Source organism: Myotis daubentonii, chromosome 3 (genome assembly GCF_963259705.1).
Source record: "Myotis daubentonii chromosome 3, mMyoDau2.1, whole genome shotgun sequence".
NCBI classification, from domain to species: domain Eukaryota; kingdom Metazoa; phylum Chordata; class Mammalia; order Chiroptera; family Vespertilionidae; genus Myotis; species Myotis daubentonii.
The window spans coordinates 116314837-116340512 of record NC_081842.1 but is presented as its reverse complement, the minus strand read 5'-3'; the positions used below and the strand labels follow the sequence as shown (position 1 = coordinate 116340512).

Here is a 25676-nt window from a genome sequence, read left to right as displayed (position 1 = left end):
ACTGAAGATTTGGATAGAGGTGCTAAAAATGAAAAAGCTATGCTCTGAATGGTTTATACAGTTTGCTTGCATTTTAAAAACAAAACTATATTAAGTCAAATTACTTTTCAAAGTAATTTAAAGCTAAGTTTAAATCAGAAATACTTAAGAACTACTGTATTTAAAAATAAAAATATATTTAGCTATTTGGGTTGTATGTTTCCAGGTTTGGAGGAAGACCTCCCAAATATTAAATAGAACATAAAAACATTTAATTCTAAATCCCACCTGGTAGCATGTAGGAAGTAAATTTTTGCTAGCTGCTGGAAGTACAGCCAGAAGTTGCTCGAATGGCATAAAAGGTTTTCCTAGTTCAAAATGGATTTTGAGTGTACTGATGTTGCGTATATCAGACAGGAAAGGTGCATAATGGTAAGGATAATACCTATAAAACAAAACTGAGTTTTAAACAATTGGCAATGTTATGAAACAGGTCAATATTAAGTACATATGTTTCCATATTTTAATAACACATAACAATAATTCTAAAGGAAAAAATTATCACCAATACTTCTACCACATAAATACAAGAAATCAGTAGCCTTGGAAAATTTAGGTCAAAGATAGCAACAAATTTTACATTTAATTTTTAAAGTATAGCTTCCCATTTCCAAAATTGGAATGTACAGTGTAATTGAAGCATATACACACAGTATTTTAGTTCCCCAAATGTAAAGAATGAATCTTCCAATCAATAAAATCTCAGAATGAAGTAATGAGGTAGTCAGAAGACTCTCAACAGGCTCATGTGAGCCTGGATCTGTGCCATAGGACAAAGAGAAGAGTGAATATGAGTTCATATGGCTCTTACTAGTCAGCTCTAAGAACTTTTATATTTAAATTAGTATCCATGTATTACTATGTTTTCAATAAGGATTAAAATATTTATCAAGAACTATTTTTGTTTTTAATAACTTCCCATCTTTAACTACAAGTGTAAATGTTTTTAGAAAGCTTCACATGTACAATTTTTTTAAAAAGTTTAATGTTCTTAATGTTTGACTAAAAATGCTCACAAAATAAATATTTTTATATTCCACAATTATGGCATACTTCAAAAGAATGGAAAAGTTTAGGAGGCAGAATTGCATGTAGAATTATGGAAAATGTATAGACTTTGGAATCAGATAGGCTTGGACTTGATCTTTGTTGTGTGTATGGTCTTAGAAAGATTATTTAATCTCTTTGAGCCTCATCTGCAAAAGGCAGACAACAACACTTAATTTAAATGGTTGTGAGGATTATATGAGAACACTAGAGGCCCGGTGCATGAAATTCATGCACGTGTGTGTGTGTGTGTGTGTGTGTGTGTGTGTGTGTGTGTGTGTATGTGTCCCTCAGCCCAGTCTGCACCCTCTCCAATCTGGGACTTGGTGGGATCGGGCTTAAATGGGCAGTCGGACATCCCTCTCCCAATCCAGGACTGCTGGCTCCCAACCGCCTGCCTGCCTGCCCGCCTGATCGCCCCCAACCACTCTGCCTACCAGCCTGATTACCCCCTAACCACTCCCCTGCCAGCCTGATCGACGCCTAACTGCTCCCCTGTTAGCCCAATCGCCCTTAACTGCCCTCCCCTGCTGGCCTGGGTCCCCCCCAACTGCCCTCCCCTGCTAGCTTGGTCACCCCTAACTGCCCTCCCCTGCAGACCTGATCGCCCCCAACTGCCCTCCCTTTCAGGCCTGGTCCCTCCCAACTGCCCTCCCCTCCTGGCCATCTTGTGTCCACATGGGGGTAGCCATCTTGTATGTTGGAGTGATGGTCAATTTGCATATTGCCTCTTTATTATATTGGATGCTTTTTAAGTGCTAGGCCTTACTACGGATACAATAATAGGAATAAGACTCACCCTCTTAAAAAATGACAAATCAAAGATTTCTGTCATTAGAACACTCTTTAAAGAGTTTTTGAGAATCAGGTCAGTTTTTGGAAACATTTTTTAAAGGCTGTTAATAAGTGAAATCATAACTAGTCACATTATCCAGCTTTGGTTTGTTTTACTATGTGATGCTTTAAAATAAAACCCAGCAGAGATGCTTTGAAAACAAAACAAAACGAACTATCTCATCACCTAGAAGTCTGTACTTTCCCCTGCATTTTCTGCTTTGTTTATTTTTCTATTTGGGTAGATAATTTGGAAATGTGGATGGTATTTGCTGGAATAGGAAGCACGAGAGAAATGAAAATTATTACTATTTTCAGGAAAAGCAAATAATTTCTTTCTCCTTTCTTTTTTATCATTCCAAGTCTAACATTCAAATAACCTCAATAATTATTCCTGATAGAAAAATGTTCTCAAACACACAAAATGTGAAATAGAATATAATGAACATTGCCTAGCCAATGTGGCTCAGTGGTACAGTGTCGGCCTATAAACCAGGAGGTCACAGTTTGATTCCCAGTCCCAGCACATGTTTGGGTTGCAGGCTCCATCCCGAATAGGGGATGTGCAGGAGGCAGCCATGAATGATTCTCTCTCGTCATTGATGCATCTCTCTCTCTCTCTCTCTCTCCCTCTCTCTCTCTCCTTCCTTCCTCTCTAAAATCAATAAAAATATCTTATATATATATAAAAGAATATAATGAACAATTCCACATAAAAATCACTCAAACCCAATAATTATTAAGACTTCATCAGTCTTGATTTATCATGATAAAGAATTTCTTTAAAAAAAATATATTTTAGTGATTTTTTACAGAGAGGAAGGGAGAGGGATAGAGAGTTAGAAACATCAATGAGAGAGAAACATCGATCAGCTGCCTCCTGCACACCCCCTACTGGGGATGTGCCCACAACCAAGGTACATGCCTATGACCAGAATCGAACCTAGGACCCCTCAGTCCGCAGGCCGACGCTCTATCCACTGAGCTAAACTGGTCAGGGCAATGATAAAGAATTTTAAATCCTTAGATTAAAAAGAGCTTTTATTATTGGCCATCTGTCAGAGCTGAGAGTACCTTTATTATACAAAGGTCTTTTTAAAAGTATTTTTATATAGGAAGAGATTATCTGTATTTCCCTTAAACTTGGCTGTACGAACCTTTTAAAAAATACTACCAAAAACAGAAAAGGAAAAGAAATCCCCAAATGAAACTATAATAGAATTAACCATTGCTAAAAAAATCAAAATATTTGTTTTTGTGTTCCCTCACCAGCTCCAGGACTGAACTCCATGATAGTAATAGTGCAAAATCCACTGTATTGCCTGAATATAACATGCAGCTTGATCAGCCAGAAAATCACTGAAAACAGAAAATAATATTTTCATTATGACATCATTTTTTAAAGACAGGCCATTATCTTTAGAGCATAATATCTGCTGATACCACACTCTGCCTCAATACGTTTTATTTAATTAATGTATAAGCTAAATCATTATGATCAGAAAAACTCCAAAATATTTTATTAAAAAAATTCCATCTTATCACATTAAAGTTTGCCTTTTATTTTTCCTAAACTGGTCACCAGAATATTTAAACCTGCTGTGCATATTTATTCAGTCAATTTATTATGTTTTGGTTTAAAGGTTTAGGATTTAGCCCATACAGCTTTCTATAGAGTGGTACTACCCTTAAGTAGTGAGGGGGCTTTGAGAGACAGGGATGGGTATATTCTTCCTGTGGGATGATGCCTGAGAGAATCACAGGAAATCAGAAAGATCTTCAAAAATCTGGTTATAGCAGCTAGAACACACTTTGAAAAGTGCTATATATCCACTGACAATTGTCCTCTAACCCCTTCTTCTTTCTCAAAAACTATCATCATGTAATATAAAATACATCTTGACCAAACCAAAAAAACCCCAAAACAAAAAAAAGAGCCCTAGCTGAAGCCAAAAGTGGCTATAACTTAATAGTGTCTATTACCAAATTCAGGGAGAAATGCACTTAAATATCTAAGATTTCCATTTTTTAAGGAAGCATATACTCTTGAAAGTGAAATGTATAACTTTTTCATTATAAACTCAACATTTTCTCATTACTGAAAATTTAGATAATGAAGAAAAGCATTTTTTTTAAAATATATTTTATTGATTTTTTACAGAGAGGAAGGGAGAGAGATAGAGAGCTAGAAACATCGATGAGAGAGAAACATCGACCAGCTGCCTCCTGCACACTCCCCCACTGGGGATGTGCTCGCAACCCACGTACATGCCCTTGACCGGAATCAAACCTGGGACCCTTGAGTCCGCAGGCCGACGCTCTATCCACTGAGCCAAACCGGTTTCGGCCGAAAAGCATTTTTTATCACCTTATAGCATTCACTATTACATTTAGTATGTTTCTTTTTAGTCTTTTTTATATGCCCAGATTGATTTTTTTCCTTTTAATGAGAGTACACTGTATATATAGTTTGTGTGTGTCCTGCTTTTAAAACTTGTACTTATGAATGAATAATGTTAAGTATCTCTCTAAATTATTAGGGACTTTCTATTATTACAAGTTTAGCAGTTCTGCAGATTCTGGTGTAGATGGCGAGATGGTGATTATGATGAGGAAGAGATGGAGATGATTATGATGAACCTTCTTATTGGAAATGTAGATTTATAATTTTTCACTATTATAAAAAATTTTGGAGAAACCAAGATGGCGGCATAGGTAAACACCGGAGTTTGCTGCCTCGAACAACCACTTCAAAAATACAACTAAAAGACGGAACGGACATCATCCAGAACTACAGAAAGGCTGGCTGAGTGGAAATCCTACAACTAAAAGGAAAGAGAAAAGCATACCGAGACTCTGAGGAGGCGCAGTGCGGAAGAAAAATACTAAGGTGCGGAGGTGCATGCGGAGCGGGCTGGCGGCTGAGGGCGCGGTTGTCGTTTTCAATCGGGAGGGAGTCTCAGGCTCTGAGCTGCAGTTCCAAGTGAGTCTCTAGGGACCCAGACTCACATGGGAGAAGCGAGACTGTCTGGCTCAGTCAGAACTCGAGGGCAGCTTTCTCTCCAAGGGGCTTGCAGAGATTACCAGGATATTGAGAAGCAGAGCCTCTGAGGACTGGACTGAGAGCAGCCATAACTGCTAGCCCTGGCCTGTGGATCTGTGGGACCTGCCCCGTCCAAGCCCCGCAGGGAGGCTTTTGCTGGATAGTCTCAGGCAAAGGCTAGATTAGTACCTCCCTAGAGACCCAGGAGCCAGGAAACCCAGAGGTCAGAGTGGGACCATCCAGTTTGCAGCTCCGTGGAACCATAAAGGACACACTCAGGAGGCAGACTCAGTGAGCACCAAAGCCCCATTGAAGCAAGTCTTGCCCCAGAGGGGTGTCTCCAGCACAGAAGTCCTCCCACAGCGGACAAAGCTGATTCTCACAGCCAATTGGCCTGGAGGTCAATTCCTCCCAGTGATAACTACAACAATCAAGGCTTAACTACAACAAGACTGTGCACAAAGACCACAAGGGGGGTGCACCAAAGGTGTCTTCCTCAGGTAATTGGGGAGGCTGAACCACTGGGCCCTAGAGGACACTCAGCACAGAAAACCACTTTATCAACACAGGGAAGCATAAAAAATATGGAGACAAAGAAAAAGGACACAAATGACAGAAATGGAGGAAAGACAACTACTGGATATAGAGTTCAAAACCACACTTTTAAGGTTTTTCAAGAATTTTCTAGAAACTGCCAATAAACTTAATGAGATCTACAAGAAATCTAATGAGACCCTTGAGGTTGTGATAAAGAACCAACTAGAAATTAAGCATACACTGACTGAAATAAAGAATATTATACAGACTCCCAACAGCAGACTAGAGGATTGCAAGAATCAAGTCAACGATTTGAAATACGAAGAAGCAAAAAACACCCAACCAGAAGAGCAAAATGAAAAAATAATCCAAAAATACGAAGATAGTGTCAGGAGCCTCTGGGACAGCTTTAAGCGTACCAACATCAGAATTATAGGGGTGCCAGAAGATGAGAGAGACCAAGATATTGAAAACCTATTTGAAGAAATCATGACAGAAAACTTCCCCTACCTGGTGAAAGAAATAGACTTACAAGTCCAGGAAGCGCAGAGAACCCCAAACAAAAGGAATTCAAAGAGGACCACACCAAGACACATCATAATTAAAATGCCAAGAGCAAAAGACAAAAAGAGAATCTTAAAAGCAGCAAGAGAAAGAAAGGCAGTTACCTACAAGGTAGTACCCATATGACTGTCAGCTGATTTCTCATCAGAAACTATGCAGGCCAGAAGGGAGTGGCAAGAAATATTCAAACTGATGAATGCCAAGAACCTACAACCAAGATTACATTATCCAGGAGGCGGCACGGGGTGGCTGTTGGGAGCTGCCTGGGCTGAGGGCCACGGGGCGGTGCCTGGTGTGAGGAATGGGGCTGCCTGCCGCATAGGGGCCATGCCGCCTGGGTTCCGGGCCTGCCCCGTTCCGCGCCCCGGCCGCCGCGCCCCGCATCCGCACTGGCATGGTGAACCTGGCGGCCATGGTGTGGTGCCGGCTCCTGCGGAAGCGGTGGTTGCTTGCCCTGGTCTTCGGGCTCTCGCTCGTCTACTTCCTCACCAGCACCTTCAAGCAGGAGGAGAGGGCAGTGAGAGATCGGAATCTCCTCCAGGTTCAAGACCATGATCAGCCCATTCTGTAGAAAGTGCAGTTTAACTTGGGCAATAGCAGTCGGCCCAGCAACCAGTGCCGGAACTCCATCCAAGGGAAGCACCTCATCACCGACGAACTAGGATACGTTTGTGAAAGGAAGGACTTGCTGGGGAATGGCTGCTGTAATGTCAATGTCCCGTGCACCAAGCAGTACTGCTGTGATGGCTGCTTGACCAATGGCTGCTGCAGCGCTTACGAGCACTGCGTTTCCTGCTGTCTGCAGCCCAACAAGCAACTTCTCCTGGAGCGCTTCCTCAACCGGGCAGCTGTGGCCTTCCAGAACCTCTTCATGGCAGTGGAGGATCACTTTGAATTGTGTTTGGCTAAATGCAGGACCTCATCCCAGAGTGTGCAGCACAAGAACACCTATAGGGATCCCATAGCAAAGTATTGCTATGGAGAGAGCCCTCCCGAGCTCTTCCCAGCGTGATGGGCACAGTGATGGGCACAGAAGACTTTCCAAGCGCATGCGGCTAAAGCACTTAGTCTGAAGCTAGGCTCAGCGGTCACTAGTCCCTTGGAAGAAGAGAGTTGTCGTGCGGAAACCTTGGCTTTGACCACTTCTTGGGTTGTACTCTTTGGGCTGCACTCCCCACCAGGCTTCACCAGATGGGACTGATATATAAAGCAGCTTGGAAACACCAGCGGGTCACATTTGAAAAAGACCAAACTGCAGGCGACCTTGTGGAGGGATTGGTGCTGTGGGCACCTCCACCATTGCAGCTGCTTGGGGTCCCAGGGTCACTCACAGGGTTCATCGGGGCCCTTCACTGTACAGTTATTTATTGGATTTCTTTGTAGTATTGGGAAAATTATAATGTTTTATATTGAAGAATGCCTTGCCTTGATAGTTGAATATATTCAAGGAAACTGTTGTGGTTGTTGTTTTCTTATGTTCTTTAGTTTCATGAGTTAAATCATCCCTTCACACAGATAAAATGGCCTCTTAGAACATGCATGTTCTCTCCAGGTAGTTATTTTGGTTTTGTTTTAACAGCATCTTCAGGAGTGGGCCCTGAACACCGTATGCTGACATCTAAAACGGTCTGAGATCTCAAAGATACTGTTTCATTCTCATCTAGCGCCAAGTTTCCAGCAGCTGCTACCATGTGCTCTCAGATTTTTTCTGGGGGATCTGGGATACTTGTATTCCTGTGGCAAGCATCGTTTTAACCTGAGAGTCTGACTTACTGTTCCAGAGGATTTTGTTCTCATTTCCTATGAAGTGCCTGGTCATCTTGGTTGTGGTCCAGCAGGAGCCTCAGGAAAATCACCGCAGCCTCCTCTCCTCCCAGTCATGGAACCCTGTGTTAAGGCGCTTCCTCAATGGAGATACATCTACAACTGGCCATAAGCGGTCATCCTTTATTGCTTTCAGCTTCATGAGATGTAACAAGTACAGACATGCAGTTTCCCCATGATTCACAAAGAGGGAGAAGAAAACCCAAGTTGCTAGGAAGGAGCTGTAAGAGACTTAACATCTACCCTCAGTGGGACGAGTGAATGAACGCAGGGCATGCAATTGCAGGTTCACACGCTCCAGGCGTGCCCTGTGTTTCCGAACAACACCAAACCTCTCTGGTCAAGGCCAGGGGTGTTTGGTCCTCAAATCACGACAGGCCCCTTGAGTAGTATCTCTCTTTGCTCTCAGGAGTTCCATTACTGCAGAGCTCTTTCCTGGAGTCACATGCTGACCTGGGGTTGGGCAAGGTTTTTTCATTTTATTGGTTCAAGTTGTTGACCTTGGAGCAGAGCGCTATTTTATAAGCTGCTTTTGACTTTTTTTGTCTTCTTTTTCTTTGGGCCATGTTTGCCTTCCAGTGTGTTTCTGCAATATGTAGTGGCCGTTTCCCTTCACCCCCTCCTACTACTTCTTATACTTAACCTTCCCAAAGTGGTTTGTCCTGATAAGTTTTCTTTGAGGGTAAAAAAAAAAAAAAAAAAAAAAAAAGATTACTTTATCCAGCAAAGCTATCATTCAGAATTGAAGGTCAGATAAAGAGCTTCACAGATAAGGAAAAGGTAAAGGAGTTCATCACCACCAAACCAGTATTATATGAAATGCTGAAAGGTATCCTTTAAGAAGAGGAAGAGGAAGAAGAAGAAAAAGATAAAGATACAAATTATGAACAACAAATACACATCTATCAACAAGTGAATCTGAAAATCAAGTGAATAATCTGATGAACAGAATGAACTGGTGATTATAATAGAATCAGGGGCATAGAAAGGGAGTGGACTGGCTATTCTTGCGGGGGGGGGGGGGAAAGGGTGAGGGTGATGCGGGAAGAGACTGGACAAAAATTGTGCACCTATGGATGAGGACAGTGGGTGGGGAGTGAGGGAGGAGGGTGGAGTGGGAACTGGGTGGAGGGGAGTTATGGGGGGAAAAATGAGGAACAAATGTAATAATCTGAACAATAAAGATTTAATAAAAAAAAATTTGTAATAAACATCCTTGTGTATAAAAATCTTCTGTACTTGAGTTTATATTTTTAGATAGATCAACCCAGCCGTGGGCAAACTACGGCCCGCAGGCCAGATCCGGCCCGTTTGAAATGAATAAAACTATTGAAAAAAAGGACCGTACCCTTTTATGTAATGATGTTTACTTTGAATTTATATTAGTTCACACAAACACTCCATCCATGCTTTTGTTCCGGCCCTCCGGTCCAGTTTAAGAACCCATTGTGGCCCTGGAGTCAAAAAGTTTGCCCACCCCTCGATTAACCATTAGAATTATTGGATTAAAGGGATATTTTAAAGGCTTCTTGATATGTGCTTTCCAAAATAATTTTACCAATTTATATTCTCACCAGTAACTAAGGGAAGAACTGTACTACCACCCTGGACCAGTAATTTTAAAAGATTTGTTTATTATCTAGGTAAATAATTGGCATCTCATTTTCATATCTGTATTTTAATCTATAAAAGGAAGGAAAATAAAACCAAAGGCTAGTTACCTATCAAATTAAGCATTTAGTGCCAACTGCAGGTACTATAATTCTATATAACTGTAATCAAGGAAATAATAACTAAAGAATAAAGGATTAAAAGCATAACTATTATAAATATTTTATTTCTCAGTAGCAGCTTGAACACACTTTGAAAAGTACTATTATATCCATTGACAATTTTCCCTCTAATCCCTTTATATTTCTCAAAAACTATGTAAAGTAAAATAAATCTTGACCAGACCAAAAGAAAAAAAAAAGAGCTCTAGGCTAAAGCCAAAAGTGGCTATAAACTTGTTAATAGTGTCTATTACCAAAATTCAGGTAGAGATGCACTGAAATATCAAGTCTCAAAAGTCCTACGTAGTAATGCCAACTGACAAACCTTCAAATGAGCTGGTGAACATACTAAAATTCCTATATCTCCTGTTATTGGAAGTCAGTTTGAATATAGACACTTAGCCTGCCTAGATTAGAAGACAGTCTGAGAGACTACAGAGCAATGTCTGAAAACGTGGACTCTCCCTGGCAGACTCTAGGAAAATCTAATACTTAGTTTCATTTTAAAAAACAACAGTAAAAACAATAGTACAGAAAATATCTAGATATATTGCATATAAATCAGGGCACATAGCAGTTCATGAAACACTTATTTTACTAACAGAGAAGCAACCTAATCTAGGGATAAGAGCCTAAGTTCTGAAGCCAGACTGCCTCTGTTCGAATCCTGGATCTGCCAACTCACCACCCATGTCACCTTGAGCAAATCACTTAAACCTCTCTGTTTTTTAATATCCTCTATTGTAAAATGATAATAATTCTACCTACCTTAAAGAACTACTGTGAGAATAAAATAAGGTAATATTTTTTAAATGCTTAAAATAGTGCTTGGACTTGGTAAGCACTTTATAAGTTGTTAATTAAAGTAAATAAAATATGATCGTATGTAATTCATACTGTGGGCTCCAGTTTAAAAGTATGAAAATCACCATTCCAGAGGGCATGCTCTTAAGAAAATTTTGGATAGGTATTAACCTACGGTTGAGCCAGGTGTCCAATGAGATAAGTGTGCTGTAAGCTGTAGAAGACATAAGCATAAAACTATTTCTATTTGGCAACTTTTATCATAGATGAACACATCAGTTAATATCACCTTCTTCAAAATCATACCAGTTGAAAGATTGAAAATAATTTATGAAACCAAAAAACCCTTCTTTCTCACTACCTTAACTACCAAAATTATGCTGTTTTATGAAGAACTGCAAAATCTAATTTTTTTCTACTTTGAAGTATAATAAACATTGGCAAAACCATACTCAGACACTATGTCCACTCCCATCTTCGTCATGTAATATGTCCTTTTATATTGTCTGAACTCAGTTTCAAATAGGTCATCTTCTTCAGTCTCATCCTCCAAATGATCTAAAAAAAAAAAAAAAGCCAGAAACAGTGCCTGACAATTGTGAATATTCTGTTTTCCACCTAAAGCTTTGATCAATACATAGCAAAATAGATGCTTATAAGCTTTCATAGAAATTCGTTCCATCCAATATTATAGTATTAGTAAAATATATAACAACCATTCTGTACAAAATGTAACATATCAAAATAACATAATTTGTACTCACCCTTAGAAGTTACAGCTTCTTCTCTATTTTTATCTAATGCAGCCCAACATATAGAGTTTTCCTGGCCCTATAAAAATTATAAATCAATATAAAATTAATGGCAAGATGCATTTCAAAGTGAGACATTTCACAGGGAGATTTTAAAAATACTAAAAATAACTGAATGATCCTTAAATGACACACTATAAATATTTTAAAACTAATTCTCAAATACTGTGTAAATGTTTTTGGTTTTATATCACTTGTTTTCTAAAGCTATAAATCTTTATATGCAGAACTTGACCTTCAGGCCTCTCAAAAATATGTAATAAGTAACGGTCATAAATATGGAAGAGAAATATACTTAATTATATATGTGTTAAAAAAAAACACCCACTTCCAAGAATATTACTTAGAAAAAATATATAAGCAACATAAAATCCATTTATGATTTATCAATTTTAACATTTTTATGTGTCAAATTCTGGGCAACTGCTAACACAATATATTTGATTATGATGGAATCCAATGATTACAAAGATCACTTACTTCTCTGAATCCCATCATTCCTATGGCTCCATTGCCAAATCTCCACTTCTAAATTTTTCTTTTTTTTTTAATATATATTTTTATTGATTTTTTACAGAGAGGAAGGGAGAGAGATAGAGAGTTAGAAACATCGATGAGAGAGGAACATCGATCAGCTGCCTCCTGCACATCTCCTACTGGGGATGTGCCCGCAACCCAGGTACATGCCCTTGACCGGAATCGAACCTGGGACCTTTCAGTCCGCAGGCCGACGCTCTATCCACCGAGCCAAACCGGTTTCGGCTCTAAATTTTTCTTCTATGCAACTCATTTGCTTTTCTATAGTTTTTCCATCTCATCACATCCTTCTTATCTTTTTCCTCTCTTGTAATTTCATCTTTTCTTCCCTCTATTTTCTGACTGCCTATCTACTGCCAGTGACTCTCATTTGTTCTCCCTACTCCCTATCCCTATCATTTCCTTTTCTTCAGGTAAACTGGGCTTCTGCCAACTTCCTGTGCTTGGGCTGTTCCTCCAGCTACTCTTATTTTACCAGTGCCTCTAATGCTAACCACAGATGCCTGGAAGATTTCTGAAGTTTAAGGATCAAGTTGAGGTGGACAGAGCCAGAGATTACTGATTGATATATAAGTTTTGTAAGGCCAGTTTCCCAAAAAGTTGCAGAGGCTGTTTTCTTAGAGAAAAACACAAAGCAGAATGCAGACTGATGCTGCTATGTTGCACTAAGAAAAACCTAAGCAACTAAAAGGACTTTACTAGAGAAAAATCAAGATAGTTGCCCTTCCTGGAGCAAGAGTCCTAATTAGAAACAGTACAGCAAGGAGAGTACAGGAAGCAAATCAACTTCACAAGAACCCAATAATTATAGATAAGCTGAGGAAAATTTCAAAAGAGGTTTATTTTCCAAGTTAACACATATAAGACATTTTTTATACCTTATTAGAGATTAGAGGCCCAGTGCACAAAATTCTTGCACTGGGGGGCCTGCGCCCTCTTGCAGTCCAGCACCCCTTGGGGGATGTCTGCCTGCCGGCGTAGGCCTGTACACCAAAGTGGGTTCGACTCCCAGTCAAGGGCATGCACCTCAGTTGCAGGTTTTCCAGGCCCTGGTCAGGGTATAAGGAAGGAAACTAATCCATGTGTCTCTTCTCACATCGATGTTTCTCTCTCTCTCTCTCTCCCCATCCCTCCCTTCTACTCTCTATAAAAATCAATGGTAAAAATATCCTCCAGTGAGGATAACAACATCAAAAGAATAATGTAACAATATTGGTTAATAAATTATAAAAAATACTAGAGGCCCAGTGCACGAGATTTGTGCACTGGGGAGCGGGGGGGGGGGCGGCGGTGCTGGAGAGGGGGAGCCCTCAGCCCAGCCTGCGCCCTCTCACAGTCCAGGACCCCTCACTTCTTAGAGTCCGCCTGCTTGCTGCTCCTTACCACTTGGCTCGCTGCTGCTTAGTGCTGCCGCAGAGGTGGGAGAGGCTCCTACCATCGCCACTGCGCTCGCCAGCAGTGAGCCTGGGTTCTGGCTGAGCAGTGCTCCCACTGTGGGAGCACACTGACCACCAGGGGGCAGCTCCTGCATTGAGCATCTGCCTCCTGGTGGTCAGTGCGCATCAGAGACAGGTCATTCTGCTGTTCATTTGATTTGCATATTAGGGTTTTATTATATAGCATGTTTTACAGGGTACTAACATATACTAACTAATAATGTTATTCAATTACTAAGCACCTAATATTTAGGAGATATTGTGCTAATCATAATAAATACCTCATTTTATACATAAATTATTTCTACAGATAAATCACTCATCTAGTTAATGCCTCATAACATTAGATGCTATATTCTCCTTTAAACTAATTTTCTCAGTTCTTATATTTAGAAATATTTTCTACACTTTAAAAAGAATAGAAGAGCAAAGGAAACACAATGTTCTTCTTCAAGGGTAAAAATAAGAAATTGATTTTTAAAGATAAGACTTAAATGATAGGATCTAATAGGGAAAGAGAAAACTACAACAATTTTTTTTAAATGTCCATAGAGAAGAAATGAAAATGAAATGAAGCAACCCCAAAACCTTAGGAAAGAAGTAGAGAAACAAGGAATATCAGTTTTAACTTTACAGCTAAAAAAAATTAAAGGACACCTAAAAAATGAACACCTTTGATTTTTTCTTTTCCTTGTAGTTCCTGGCTTCTTCTGCTGCAACACCTGCTGCTTCATTGAGGTACTTGTTACCAACTTTGCTTTCAAACCACTTTAGGTCCACAAAAACTTCACTGAAGTGCTCCCGATCAAACTGTATAGGAATATTTAAATTAATTTAAAAATCATTTAAGAATTTTCTGGAATACAAACCAAACTTTTAACATGGATTACTTCTGGGCATAGATATCCTGAGAATGTTACTTTTTTATGCACATGGGGATCTCATCTACTATCTGAAAATGAAAAATAAAAAAGAAAATAAAAATAATTTAGATAAAATTATTTATACAGAATGACCAATAAGATTATAATTACAAAAAAATTTTCTTCTGGTATTATGTAATTGCTTACTGACCATTTATAGCTACCTTGGGATAAGAAAACAAAAAGTTCTGGTTACTTACATCTGATAATTTCACAAGGTATTTCTCAAATCGAGGTAAGTTGAGATACCCATTTTCATTAATATAACCTAAAAGAAACAAAATCTAAATTAGCACTAAAAGCTGACATTTTTTCTAAACAATTCTATAAAATTCTTTTTATAAAATGTTGAATGTTGATATTCTACTAATCAAAGAAAAACACTCAATGTTGGATTATTTAACTTGCTGTTACTATAATATACAATAAGTAACAACTGAAGAAAAATATAAAAAATTCTAGGTTCATATAATTATAATCCTCCCACATGTCCAATACACGGTAACAGTTAATTACGTATGTTCTAGAATATATCCAAATTGTTCATTTGATGTTACCTTGAGAAGAAAAGGACTGATTTCCTGCTACTCTGTTGCTTTATTCAGCATCACTACTGTTTGTGAATTTCCTATTTTAATTGAAAAATCTTTCCCTCATATTACTCTGATGACTTACCCATTTAGAAAACTGAATTCCTATGTTTAAATGTTAAAGAAACTAAGTGAAACCAACAACTTCTACTGAGTTTCTTAAACAATTTAAAGGCAGAGATTAGTTATCAATAAATGAGGCTGCATAATTCTGGTCATTTTCTTTGCTTATGAACTACTGAAAACTATAACCTCAAAGCTTGGAGCCTTGGATCAAAAGAAGCCCCTTTTTTCCTACTTTAGTTAGGCATGCTATAATCTCATAAACTGAGTCACATTTTTAGAATTAGTGGAATGCTAAGTTAAAGCAGCCGCAAATGAATATTAAATTTTGCTTACCCCCAAGTTCTGGTAGGATGATAATATATGTTCCATAAAGAAGAGGCAGTGCATCATGATTAATATGTAAATGAGGTAGATGGGGGATAAAATCATTGCCAACAAGAAATCCCATCAAAATCCAATCATCTATTATCTTTTCAATATCATATTTAAATGGGATCTTATCCTATAGTAAAATGGAGAAAAATGTCAAGCCCTATGAAAATTTCCGCATACATATCTTGTGTCCACAACTATATTAATACTTACTTTTAATACTGAAAACTCATAATCAATATACTCTCTCATCAAAGACAAGTGTAGGAGGTGAAATGTGGTTTCTTCTGGTGCGCATACCCTGTAATTAGTCAGATGATCAACACAGAGTTATTTATGTGTGTGTGTGTGTGTGTGTGTGTGTATATACATACATATATATATATATTATACATGTACATAATAAATATATAGTTAATTATATTTTTAAGGTTCAAGTTTAAAAATGTAGCAAGACTTAAAACTTATGAGAAGACAATTCTTACACTCAGGGCATGTAATTTATATGAAAGTTGCAGGATAAAGATAAATATATAATTGTAATTATAATACATATAGCATAAAGTTCAAAATAATTGGTTTACATTATGTTTTCTATGACAGGACTCAGAATTAAGAAAGCCTAAATAATACATAATAGATATAAGGAACCATGGCGTCTGTCCCATTGAAGGCTGTTCACCAGCAGACAGCAGACAGATAAGTGAGTATATACTTTTATATCTACTGCAGTAGAGTCCAAGGCTTCAATGCTGAGGCAGCATCACTTTTTCTCATTTTTTCCTGGCTTGGTATAGAGGTCTATATTCCTGGTGTTAGCCTACACTCTAAGTTTAACTACAAGTAAGAATACAAGTTAACAATAGCATATTAAAAAGATTATACACCAACAGCAAGGGATTTATCACAGGAATGCAAAGATGGTTCAATATAAGAAAAAAGTTTATGTAATACACTACAGTAATAAAGGAAAAACCACCACATAATCATTTAGCAGAAATAAATTTGTCAAAATTCAACACAGTTTCATGATAAAAATAGTTAGCAAAGTATGAATAGAAGGAAACCTCCTTAACATCATAAATGGAATTTAAAAAACAAACAAAAAAAACACAGCTAACTTCACACTTAATGGTCTGAAAGCTTTCTTTCTAAGATCATGAACGAGACAAGATGCTCATTTTCACTATAGTTATTCATTATTCTAGTAGTCCTACAACATTATTCTGGGAGTCCTAGCCAAGGCACATAGGGGAGAAAACAAATAAAAGGCATCCGAATTAGAAAAAAAGAAATAAACTGTATCTCTATTTACAGATGGCATAATTCTATATAAAAAAAATCCCACAGAATCCACAGAAAAAGCTACGAGTGCAAAAAAACAAAAATTCAGCACAGCTGATCAATATACAAAGTCAGTTATGTTTTTACACACCAGCAACAAAGAAACCAAAAAGGAAATTAAGAAGCAATTACACCCAAAAAACTAAAGCCCTTAGTAATAAACTTGACCACTGAGGCAAAAGGAAAAAAGAGAGGCATAAAACAAATTCAGAGACACAGAGAACAGATTTATGGTACTCAGAGGTAGGGGGGAGGAGGGGAAAATGAGTGCAGGTGGTCAAAAGATATCAATTCCAGTTATAGGTTAAATAAGTCCTGGGGATGAAATGTACAGCCTGGTGGTTATATTTTGTGTTTGCTTTTTTACATAAAAGAGATAAAAAAAAGAAGGTAAAACAGTTGTACACTGAACTACAAAACGTAGATGGAAAAAATTAGACACCACATGCTAATGCATTGGAAGACTTAATATCAAGATGTAAGTAAATACTACCAAAAGGATCAACAGATTCAATGCTGTCGCTAATAAAATTTCAAGGATTTTTTTTAACAAAACTAAAAAAATCCATCCTAAAAATTGTATCTCAGGAGATAACCCCACCCCGCAAAAAACAAAATAAACCTGAAAAATAAGAACAAGGTTGGAGGCCTCATACCCTTCCTGACTTAAAAACTTACTTTTAAGCTACAGTGATCAAAATACTGTAGGGTACTGGCATAAAGACAGACATACAGACTAATGGAATAGAGTGCAGAGTCGAGAAATAAACCCTTGCATATACAGTGGGGCCTTGACTTACGAGTTTAATTCATTCCGAGACCGAGCTCATTAAGGAGCTCGTTAAGGAGCTTGTTAACTCAAATTACTCTGTCAACTCAATGCAAAAAATCAGCCGAGAGACAGCTGGTATCTCAAAACACTCGTTAGTCGGGACACTCGTAAGTCAAGTCCCCACTGTATGGTCAAGTGATTTTCAACCAGAGTGCCAAGACCATTCAATGGGGAAAAGACAATCTTTCAACAAGTGGTGGTGAAAAATCTGGATATTCACATGAAAAAGAATGAAGTTGGACCCTTACCTTATCTATAGATATAAAGAGCCAGGGTCCATAACGTCCACAACAAACTAAGACTTGACCGAACACCGGAAGTCAGTACTGGGTTGCTGTGGCAACCCAGCACCGACTGCAGCCAGTGCGGCACAGTCACCCAGCACTGACTGCCGAGGGGGCTCAGATCAGGCCGGGAGAGAGGCCTGCAGAGAAAGAGACAGGGTATGATCTGCAGCCTCCATGGCACCTGTTGATCAGCCGTTGCCTCTCTTTCTCTCCAGGCTTCACCAGCAGCCGTGCCTCTTTCTCTCCAGGTCTCCATGGGGGCTGATCAGCCCTGCCTCTTTGATCAGGCCCGGAGACACTGACTGGCAAAGGAACCAACCAATCAGAACCAAATCTGGGTAAAGTGCAAGGAGCCAGTGGCTACCGAGGAGGTGGAGCTTTTGACGCTGACTGGCATAGAAACCAACCAACCAGAATCTCATCCGGGAAAACTAGGAATGGCAGAACCTAAGGTGGGGGCTGAGGAGGGATTTTAAGGGCAACAGCTGTTTGGTGTAAGGTGTAAGAAAGTGGTTCAATTTTTTAATGACCAGTTTGGCAGTATAGTGCATATGGCTGGCTATCAGTCCAGATATAGGGATTATGTGATTATGTCTGCCAAGAGCATTTCCTCCTGCTGAAAAAGGCTTTTTCCCCCATTTAAGCAATCCTATCCTATATAATCTATCTACACTAATAAAAGGGTAATATGCTAATTAGACAGGGTCAACCAGCCATCTTCCAGACAAAGCCATGGTGGTGGGGGCCGAGGCAGAGGCAGTTAGGGGCCATCAGGCTGGCAGGGGAGGGCAGTTGGGGGCGAGATCAGGCCGGCAGGCGAGGGCAGTTTGGGGCAACCAGGCTGGCAGGGGAGGGCAGTTGGGGGCAAAATCAGGCCGGCAAGGGAGGGCAGGGGTGATCAGGCAGACAGGGGCAGTTAGGGACGATCAGGCAGGCAGGCAGAGAGGTTAGGGGCAATCAGGCAGGCAGGCAGAGAGGTTAGGGGCGATCAGGCAGGCAGGCAGAGAGGTTAGGGGCAATCAGGCAGGCAGGCAGAGGGGTTAGGGGTGATCAGGCAGGCAGGCAAAAGCAGTTACGGGTGATCAGGCAGGCAGGCAGTTGAGCAATCAGAAGCCAGCAGTCCCAGATTGCGAGAGGGATGTCCAATTGGAGAGGGTGTCGGCTGGGCTGAAGGAACCCCCTCTCCCCCATGCACAAATTTTGTGCACTGGGCCACTAGTATTATATATAAAAGTTAATTCAACATGTATCAAAGACCTAAATGTAAGAGCTAAAGCTATAAAACTCTTAGAATAAAATGGGGAAAAGCTTTAGGACATTTATTTGTCAATGATTTCATGGACATTACATTAAAAGTACAGGAAACAAAAACAATAGGTTGGATTTCATCACAATTAAAAATTTTGTGATTATTATGACTATCAACTGAGTGAAAAGGCAATCCACAGAATGGGAAAAAATATTTACAGATCAGATATCTGTATTCTTTATTTAATTTGTTTTTTTTCTTCCAACATATATGCAGTGTGATTTACCTTTGTGTCTTTTTGCCACCAAACCGAACCTCTTCTCTTAAAAGAGAAAAATGTGCCTCATGGCTTGTTAATCCAAGCATAATCTGTTGAAAAATGATTAAGAAATGTTTTCATTCTCTCGCTTTTATCAGTTTCACAAAAGCAATTAAATAAAAAATATTTCTATATAGAGAACATGATTATTTAAGGAAAATAAAACAACTTTTTAGCACATTAAATATAGAAATATCAAATATGATCCATTTATGGGTTATGAATGGGGTAAAGTGAATGCACTATTCTAAGAAAAAAAATGTTTATACTCACACAACCTTAGACACTCATTCTGCCCACCCCCAACAAAAAAAAATCCCCCAAACCAGGAGAGAATGGGTAAGAAATTAAAGACAGCAGCTTTTTCAATAGCAGAAAATAGGACTGTTCTGGAAGCCAGGATACTTCTAGTATGTGAAAACTCAGAAAAATATTGGAAAAGTGCATTTTCATTAAATTTTGTTACTTAGTATTCTAATCCCCAAAGCACATTAAATAGTTTAGTGAGATATATCAACCAAATTCAATGTATATTGTTTTCTTTATTTCAGTACTGATTTAAAAAAAAAACCAACAAAATAAAACATTTATGAAGCAATCAGGGAAATGAGAATACTAAGTGGTTATTTACATATTAAACAGTGATTGTTGATTTTTGTTTTATGTGAGATTATGGCGTTGCTTTTTAAAATAAACCCCTCTAGAGAAATAGTTATAAATTAGATGATACAAGGTCTGGGATATGCTTCAAGAATCCAGAGAAGGAAAAGGGAGACAGATGGGTACGGATAGGAGTTGAAAATTATTTAAGGTAAATAAAGGACATGAGCAGGATCATTATACTATCTTCTCTACTTTTGTCTATGTTTGAAAATTTTCACAACAAAAACTTAAAAGAAGTCTAGTCAAGTTAGTTGGGTCATGGAGTTATCAAATCACGTGGTATTAAAAGTTATGTATTAACATGTGGGTAAAAAGCGCCTCCTACCCTGACTTCAGCAGGTCATTCATAGCATTAGGGTTAGTCAGGTGTGAAGACTAACTACAAAGAGACCTGCTGATCATATATGGCAAAAGAACTCATTTTTCAATTGTTTTTATAATGGCAGAAGTAGCAATCACTATTTTGTCTCCAATATTTGTTTCCACAGCCCGAAAGCTTCTTACATAAAGACTAAATATCACAGATATTAAACTACAATGGCATAAGGTTATAACAACAAATAGTATACTTACCAAGTCAGCATCTAAACCATAAAGACAGTGTCTGGTGTTTGGATCATGATCTGGCTTTGCTTTCTCGGATCTGATAAATTCCATGATTTTATGTTCTCCTTCTCCAGGAGTCTAAATATAATGTTTTCAAAATTTTGGTAATATGATATGCATTAGAAATTAAAATTTTAAAACTCTTTAAATAAATAAAAAAAGATAATAACCTCATGGCCTGAGAAATAGATGGTAACTCCTTGCCATGACTTGTCTGTAGAAATTTTCATATTTACAAAATACTTCAGGTGTTCATGTAACCTGGCCATGAATTCAGTCCCTATAAATAAAAAGTTTTAAAAAGTTTAATCTAAGAGAGACATAAAAACAGTACATTCCCAGTGACAACATGAAAATGGATCTTGATGTCCAGGGAATAGCTAAGATCTCCAAAGGCAGACAAAAGCTTCTTTCTTATTTAGTAAAGCAAGTAATGCCATACCTTTCCCTGTCAAATATCACCACTGTTTCTAATTTCACTGATTATCCTTAAATGAAGTTAATGTCCCACAGGAAAAGTCAAAGAATGTCACCACTGCCTCAGGATTCTGCTGCAAATACTTTCACACAAGGGCAGTTTCAACTGTCTAACAAACCTTAATCTTCTAGTTCCTCACTGGATTCTGAAGTTTTTGTCATAAGTAATGTAACTTCACTTACATTGCTAATAGTAACAACAAAGGCAACTATTATTATTGCTACTGTTAACCTGGAAAATTATTGTTAATCTGGAAACTATGTCTACATGATTATGTTTTATGAAAAGTCCAGATGATCAATAGCCAAAGCAATACAGTCTTAAACTTAAACCACAATTAGGATAAAACTGGTTATGAAATCAAGCAATGTGTGATTAGGGCACTTAATGAAAAAGAAAATTATCAGAGTTAGTAAATAATTCATGAGAAAGTAAGACTTAAGATTTTTTTTTCAAAGCAAAGGATTATACCATCAGACAAAGCTCTAGGAAGTACAGAGTATGTTGTTGCATGTAGAATTATACTTGTAATACTGATAAATTCATTTATCCTAAAGTCATAGAAGTCTAAAATGCCTATCAGAAGTAAAGTAGTAAACACCCTGAACTAGAAGAATAGGTTTCTTATTTGGAAAACAACAAGCTGGCTACATGAACCTGGATGAGCCACAACCTCACTTTTTCATACAAATAAATGGCAGCAGTAAGACGAATCTTTTAAGTTTCTTTTAGATCTGAAATTCTGTGCATCTGGAAGAGTTCAGTCTACACTTGCTCTTATCAACATCTACTAATCCCTAGAGTGGGTTTTCACAAGAGCACTATGACCGAGGTGACCAAACTATCTCACGAGGAGACACAATTAAAAAAATAAAACAAATGGAATCCTAAAGACAAAATACATAAAGGCTAGAAAAGAAAAATTACATTTCAAAAATTAAAATTTACACTTTCAATCTCTTAGGGAATTACCTGGTGTAATACAGTTGGAGTCAAACCTGGCCTCTGTAGGAAGAGTCTCTCCTTTTTCTATTGCCTTTTTTATTTTGTCTTCTGCCTCCTTTGCTGACCTTAAATGATAAGGGGGAAAATATCTTAAACTTTCTGGGAAAAAGGAAAGATATTTATATAAAGTAAACTGTTATTAGATGCTTTTATAACTAAAATACTAATTCATCAATTTTTAGGTTCAAAACAATGTAAGTTTTCAGTCTCAGGATTGTTAGTTTTTAAAAAATTTAAATTTTTTTTTGGATAAGGACTATAGAAGTAGAACACTGTCAATGTAAGAAACATTCAAACCTGTGAAGAATTTTTTATGAGTTTATTTGAAGCAAATTGTAGACAATTACCAGGAACAAAATCTCAACAGATTGAGATAATGCTCCAGAGCAGAGGTCCTCAAACTTTTTAAACAGGGGGCCAGTTCACTGTCCCTCAGACATTCCACACATGCGCAGTGCGGGACCGGGACGAGTCGGCTGCTAAGCAGGACAGGCAGCGGCGGCAAAAACACCCGGCGGGCCGGATAAATGTTTTTGGCAGGCCACATGTGGCCCACGGGCCATAGTTTGAGGACCCCTGCTCCAGAGAATGGCAGTTTTGCACCTCATTTCATACATTACAATCAAAAGAGAAGACCTATGTGGGTTACATGAAATCCAATGGTGATAGATGGGAGAAAGCAAAGCAGGGAAATCTCTGGGATTGGATAAAAAGCAAAATGACAGACACATACATCTTTTATATTGGTGGATACAGGATAGTTAACAGCCAACAATTAACTTAGTAACAATGAAGGGATTTGCAGTCCCCAGAAAGCTGTGCTTGTGTGCCGGGAGCCGGTCCATCCTTGCTGTTTCAAGGGACCTGGCATATATGGCATACGGTTCTTAATATGTTTGCTCCCCTTAGCGCTGTGTATTTTAACCAAGGTCACCTCTCCGAGAAAGGTTGTTTCCCCACGTAGGAATTTTTCCCTGAAGTCAGGGAGGGGATGCCTCTCCTAGAAAGGTTGTTTCCCCAGGTAGGAATTTTTCCCTGAAGTCAGGGAGGGGATGAAACTCCTTAACTAAGTGCCAGGCGGGTAGTTAATCACTACAAACAATCATGCTTAAGCTACATAATCTTTACTCCCTGGAATGGAGATAAGAAACACCCTAACCTTTGTAATAGAGATTGATAGGATTGAATCAACTGGTATAAATATAGATGTAACCAGACAGAGAGACAGAACTCAGAACTCAGAACACAGAACTAAGGACACAGGGCTTGGAAGACAGGACCAAGAGAGACAGCCTAGGCACAGAACCTACACAGAACGTTCTCTAGGGACAGAAGAACTTCGCTGGCGAGAGCATGCCGGAGGATCCTGGACAGGGACTGGTCTCAGAGCCTGGAGGCGGAGCCTGGCGAGAGAGCATGGCAGGGGATCCTGGACTGAACCTGACTGCGGAGATTGGCAGGAGAGCCTGACTAGAACCTGGTGACTGGACCTGCCTGGAGAACCTGGACAGAACCTGGCTGGAGATCCTAAGCAGAACCTCTCTGGAAATCGAGACCAGAACTTGGCTGGAGATCCTGGCTAGGCTGCTGATCAACTGAACCCTGTCTCCGTGTCCTTCCTTCTTCGCCGACTCCGTCTACGCCTTTGGGAACCCCTGGACCTGCTGGGGTTGGACCCCGGCACTTGTGCTTTGAGGGATCCAGAAAAAGAAAAAATTACTTTGACATTCCAATGATATGTTATCATATATGCAAAAAGACAATAGACAGGCTTAGTTAGGGTAAAGATTGACCTTTGTCAAGGAAGATGCCAGCCTGGGATATGACTACTTACCATAAACTGCTTTTAGTTAAAAAGCTTTAATTTTAGATCATCCTTTGTGGTTCCTTTAGGTTTCCAACTTTACAAGGCCTCCATGCAGGCCTTCTCTGACCTTGTCAGTTTACTTAGCATGTAGCCCCTTATCATCCACACAAAATTTAAATAAGGTGCAAAACTGCCATTATCCTGAGCACTATCTCAATAAGAGCATTATCGCAATCTTTGAGATTTTGCTTCCCAGCAATTGTGAACAGTTTGACTCAAATAAACTCACAAGTCACTAATCATCAGAGAGATGCAAATTAAAACAACAATGAGGTATTTTCATCTCATACCTGTCAAAATGGCTACCACCAACAAATCAACAAATGGCAAGTACAACTGCTGGTGAGAATGTGGAGAAAAGGGAACCCTAGTACACTGCAGGTGGGAATGCAGACTGGTGCAGCCATTATAAAAAACAGTATGGAGCATCCTCAAAGAGTTAAATATGGAAATGCCATTTGACCCAGTGATCCCCCGTCTAGGAATATATCCTATGAAACACAAAACACTAATCAGAAAGAATATATGCATCTCTATCTTTATAGCAGCGCAATTTACAACAGCTAAGATCTGGAAATAGCTCAAATGCCCTTCAGTAGATGAAAGGATAAAAAAAGCTGTGGTTCACTTATACCGTGGAATACTATGCAGCAGTAAAAAGGAAGGACCTCTCACCCTTTGAGAAAGGGACCTGGAGAGTATTATGCTAAGCAAAATAAGCCAGTCAGAGAAAGACATGTATCACATGATCTCATTCATATGTGGAATCTAAAGAACAAAATAAACTCATGAACAAAATAGATCCAGAGACATAGAAGCATGGAACAAACTGATGAATCTCAGAGGGAAGATGAAGGTGAAGGGGAAGAGATTAATCAAAGAACTTATATGCATACTAGAGGTCCGGTGCACCAAAATTTGTGCACTCGGTGGGGGGGGGGGGCCCTCAGCCCAGCCTGTGCCCTCTGGCAGGCTGGGACCCCTCAGGGGATGACCACCTGCTGGCTTAGGCCTGCTCCCCGGGGAGTGGGCCTAAGATGGCAATCAGACATCCCTCTGGAAGCCCGGGAGCCCTTGGGAGATGTCCACTTGCCAGTGGGGAGCAGACCAAAGCTGCAGTCGGATATCCATAGCGCTGCTGAGGAGGCAAGAGAGGCTCCCACCACGACCGGTGTACTGGTAGCCATCAGCCTGGCTTGTGGCTGAGCAGAGTTCCCCCATGTGGGAGCGCACTGAACACCAGAGGGCAGCTCCTGCATTGAGCGTCTGCTCCCTGGTGGTCAGTGTGTATCATAGTGACCAGTCATTCCCAGTCTTTCTGCTGTTAGGGTCAGTTTGCATATTGCCCTTTTACTATATAGGATAGAGGCCTGGTGCACAGGTGGGGGCCAGCTGGTTTGCCCTGAAAGGTGTCCCGGATCAGGGTGGGGGTCCCGCTGGGGTGCCTGGCCAGCCTAGATGAGGGGCTGATGGCTATATGCAGCTGGTCACACCCCCTTCAGGGTGGGGGTCCCCACTGGGGTGCCTGGCCAGCCTGGATGAGGGGCTGATGGCTGTTTACAGGCTGGCCACACCGCCTTTAGGGTGGGGGTCCCCACTGGGGTGCCTGGGCATTCTGGGTGAGGGACTGAGGGTCGTTTTCAGGCTGGCCGGCAACTGAAGCTCCCAGCCTCTCCTTTTTTTTTTTTTTTATTCTCGAATTTATTTACCTTCTATAATTGAAACTTGGTTGCTGTCACTGGAGCTGAGAGCCGGACACCTGCTCGCTCCAGCTCTGAGGCCACGGCCTGCTGAAAGCAGGTATCTGGGGTTTGCTTAGCTTCGTG

The 25676-nt window shown here is 39.5% G+C and overlaps 2 protein-coding genes across 10 annotated transcripts in view; one reads left to right on the top strand and one right to left on the bottom strand.

Moving 5' to 3' along the window:
* XRN1 (5'-3' exoribonuclease 1) overlaps positions 1 to 25676 on the bottom strand; it is a 196300-nt gene that overhangs the window by 136945 nt on the left and 33679 nt on the right. For 8 of the 9 annotated variants that reach the window (XM_059688279.1, XM_059688272.1, XM_059688274.1 and 5 more), the window contains 12 exons: positions 21951 to 22048; positions 20671 to 20780; positions 20468 to 20578; positions 19199 to 19281; positions 15414 to 15501; positions 15162 to 15330; positions 14373 to 14440; positions 13922 to 14059; positions 11229 to 11295; positions 10917 to 11022; positions 3190 to 3279; positions 268 to 424 (listed from right to left, as the gene is read on the bottom strand). In XM_059688279.1, coding sequence (XP_059544262.1) covers positions 268 to 424; positions 3190 to 3279; positions 10917 to 11022; positions 11229 to 11295; positions 13922 to 14059; positions 14373 to 14440; positions 15162 to 15330; positions 15414 to 15501; positions 19199 to 19281; positions 20468 to 20578; positions 20671 to 20780; positions 21951 to 22048 — 1285 coding nt within the window. The remainder of the gene's footprint in view (positions 1 to 267; positions 425 to 3189; positions 3280 to 10916; positions 11023 to 11228; positions 11296 to 13921; positions 14060 to 14372; positions 14441 to 15161; positions 15331 to 15413; positions 15502 to 19198; positions 19282 to 20467; positions 20579 to 20670; positions 20781 to 21950; positions 22049 to 25676) is intronic. The other variant, XM_059688281.1, reaches the window with a different exon arrangement.
* Positions 6330 to 7520, top strand: LOC132230596 (SREBP regulating gene protein-like). The gene is made up of 2 exons (XM_059688265.1): positions 6330 to 6581; positions 6727 to 7520. Exons 1-2 carry the CDS (start codon positions 6392 to 6394, stop codon positions 7074 to 7076), a joined length of 540 nt encoding a protein of 179 aa, XP_059544248.1. The 5' UTR covers positions 6330 to 6391; the 3' UTR covers positions 7077 to 7520.